A 2342-nucleotide genomic window follows, 5' to 3' on the forward strand; every position below is an offset into this window, starting at 1 on the left:
TTTTATTAATAAAATTTAAATTTAAATTTTTATTTTTAAAATAATTTTTATAAATATTTTTAATAATAAATATAGTTAAGCTAAAAAAATTAACTATAAATTTTTTATTATCATAAGTTATTTTTATTAATTCGTATTATTAAATATAATATAATAAATAAAATATATTTCACAATAAATTATATCTTAAATAATCATCTAACATATTAACAGCAACCGTTTTACCAAACGGTTTAATTTATTAGCCATCAGCTACCAGCTATCAGCCACTAGGTATCAGCTGTATTGATTAATTAAACCAAACATGCCTTTAGTAATAGCTAAACCAAACATGCCTTAGTAATAGCTAAAGCAGTGGCAATATATAATAAAGAAATAAATAAATAAATTCATCAATGACTTTTTTTTGGGTTGAATATTAAGATAGAAAGAATTGCTATTGATGAGATTCAAAGTCTGTTTATATACTTTAACATTATAAATTTTTTATAAAAGCTAACAATAATTGAAAAGGTGTAAACAGTTTTAAATTTTTATATTTGGGTTATATAGCAAACATAGAATTGAAGAACGAAAAAAAGAAATTATTTAGAATATAGTCTTTGTGAATGTTATTTGGTGGGATTTCGAGCTGTGAGAAAGGGACCATCGTAATATCATATCTAATTCTAATTCTAATTTATTTTATTTTATTTTTTGTTTTAACATAATTATTATGAAAGGAACTAATTGCCAAAAACTTCTGAGAAATCTTATTGAATCATTACATAAAAAAAAACTGGGAGATCTTCTTAATTAGAAAGAAAGATCAATAACCAGCCCTTGACAATGAAAATTGGAAATTAAAGCAGAAAAAAAGGCAGTAGAAACTGCAGAAAGTAAAGAAAACTAAACAAAAAATAGTTCTGCTCTTCACTTGTTCGCTCCAAGTTTGTCCTTAACAGTATCAGCTGCTCCCTGTGCCTTAGCCTTCATTTGCTGACCAGCCTGCAAATCAAATTCATGTATCAGATACCATGACAATACAATTGCTAGAGGTAGTAAGGAAAGAAAGATTAGAGGTAGTAAGGAATTGTATATGAACCTCTTGGCATGATTCCTTGGCAGACTGGGCAGCATTGCTAGCCTTGTCAGCCATCTGGCTGCATTTCTCCTGAAATTAAAGAAAGGTAGGTTGTCAGGTTTAAACCTTTACCACCAGCACTAAAATGCATGCGCTTGACTATACTAATAAGCAACTAAAACCCACCTGAGCTTGGCCCTTGGCCTGCCCAGCTTGGAAGCTAGCATCCTGAGATTGATTCATTTTCTTTCTTGTTTCTTTTAGAACACAAAGTTTCACACTTTTGCTTAGATATACAAATTCAAGTTCTGATATGTTGATGCAAACTGTTATGCTTTAGTGGAGATTTATAGTAGCCTGTATCCTATCCATTGATTGACACGTATAAAGACTAGGAATGTTTCTTTTTGGCATATTTGCCAATTTTCAATGCCCTGGAACAGGGCAATTCTTAAAAAATAGTTATTGAAATCAAGGCTAGTTGGGATTTTGCAGGATTTAGGCTTTGACAGGTTCCAATGGTGTCTTACGGTCTTGGTTTTATGGTTATTTTATTTTATTAATTAGAGGCGGCAATTTGAGTTAGGTAGATTCTAAATTTTCAAGGAGGTTCAAGTTGAACTTTCATGTCATACACATATTAGCCTATAAAGATTTGTGATCCCACATTATATATTTGCATAGCCATTTCACACTTTAGTATGCCAATTCTAAGCAAATAGGCCACATTTTTGTTTATATTTATTTTTTAAATTACGACCTTTATTTTTAAAGTGGACTTATTTTATAATTAGACTAAAGCATCTACTATCAAATATTTCATTTTGTGAAATTTAAAGTTAAGTTCAAGATTCAACATGAATATAAAATAATTTAAATCCTTAAAAATCTCAAAAACTTCAGAAATTGGTTAAAACAAGATTCTATTAGAATTATCTGGATCCCAACGTTTGTCTTACTAAACCAATAGCCTTCTGCGCTAACATATATATCTCTCTCTATAATTCCATGGTCCATTAAACACATTTTAAAAGGAATATTAATTATAAAAAATAGAGAATAAGACTTTATAAAAAGGATGTCAACACCTTACATACAGCCATACGGCTTCTAGGGCAATGTGCTTAATAGGTTCACAGGATTGCCAACATTAACTAGTTGCAATTCAGGTATCATTTGATCCGATCAGCGTTGGAAGACGGAGTATTGGCACTTGAGAAGATACAAGGAATTCAAAATTCGGCGGATATGCTAATCAAGAAGTTTAAGATTGAGAAAC

At 29.9% G+C, this 2342-nt stretch overlaps 1 protein-coding gene across 1 annotated transcript; it reads right to left on the bottom strand.

The window, feature by feature from the left end:
• Positions 1 to 729: 729 nt before the first annotated feature.
• On the bottom strand, positions 730 to 1386 carry LOC8272330 (stress-induced protein KIN2). The gene is made up of 3 exons (XM_002521172.3): positions 1250 to 1386; positions 1085 to 1153; positions 730 to 987 (listed from the first exon to the last, which is right to left on the bottom strand). The coding sequence occupies exons 1-3, from the start codon at positions 1304 to 1306 to the stop codon at positions 913 to 915; spliced, it is 201 nt and encodes a 66-aa protein (XP_002521218.1). The 5' UTR covers positions 1307 to 1386; the 3' UTR covers positions 730 to 912.
• Between the last annotated feature and the right edge of the window lie 956 nt (positions 1387 to 2342).

The sequence above is a fragment of the Ricinus communis genome, chromosome 5 (genome assembly GCF_019578655.1).
Source record: "Ricinus communis isolate WT05 ecotype wild-type chromosome 5, ASM1957865v1, whole genome shotgun sequence".
Taxonomy (NCBI): Eukaryota; Viridiplantae; Streptophyta; class Magnoliopsida; order Malpighiales; family Euphorbiaceae; genus Ricinus; species Ricinus communis.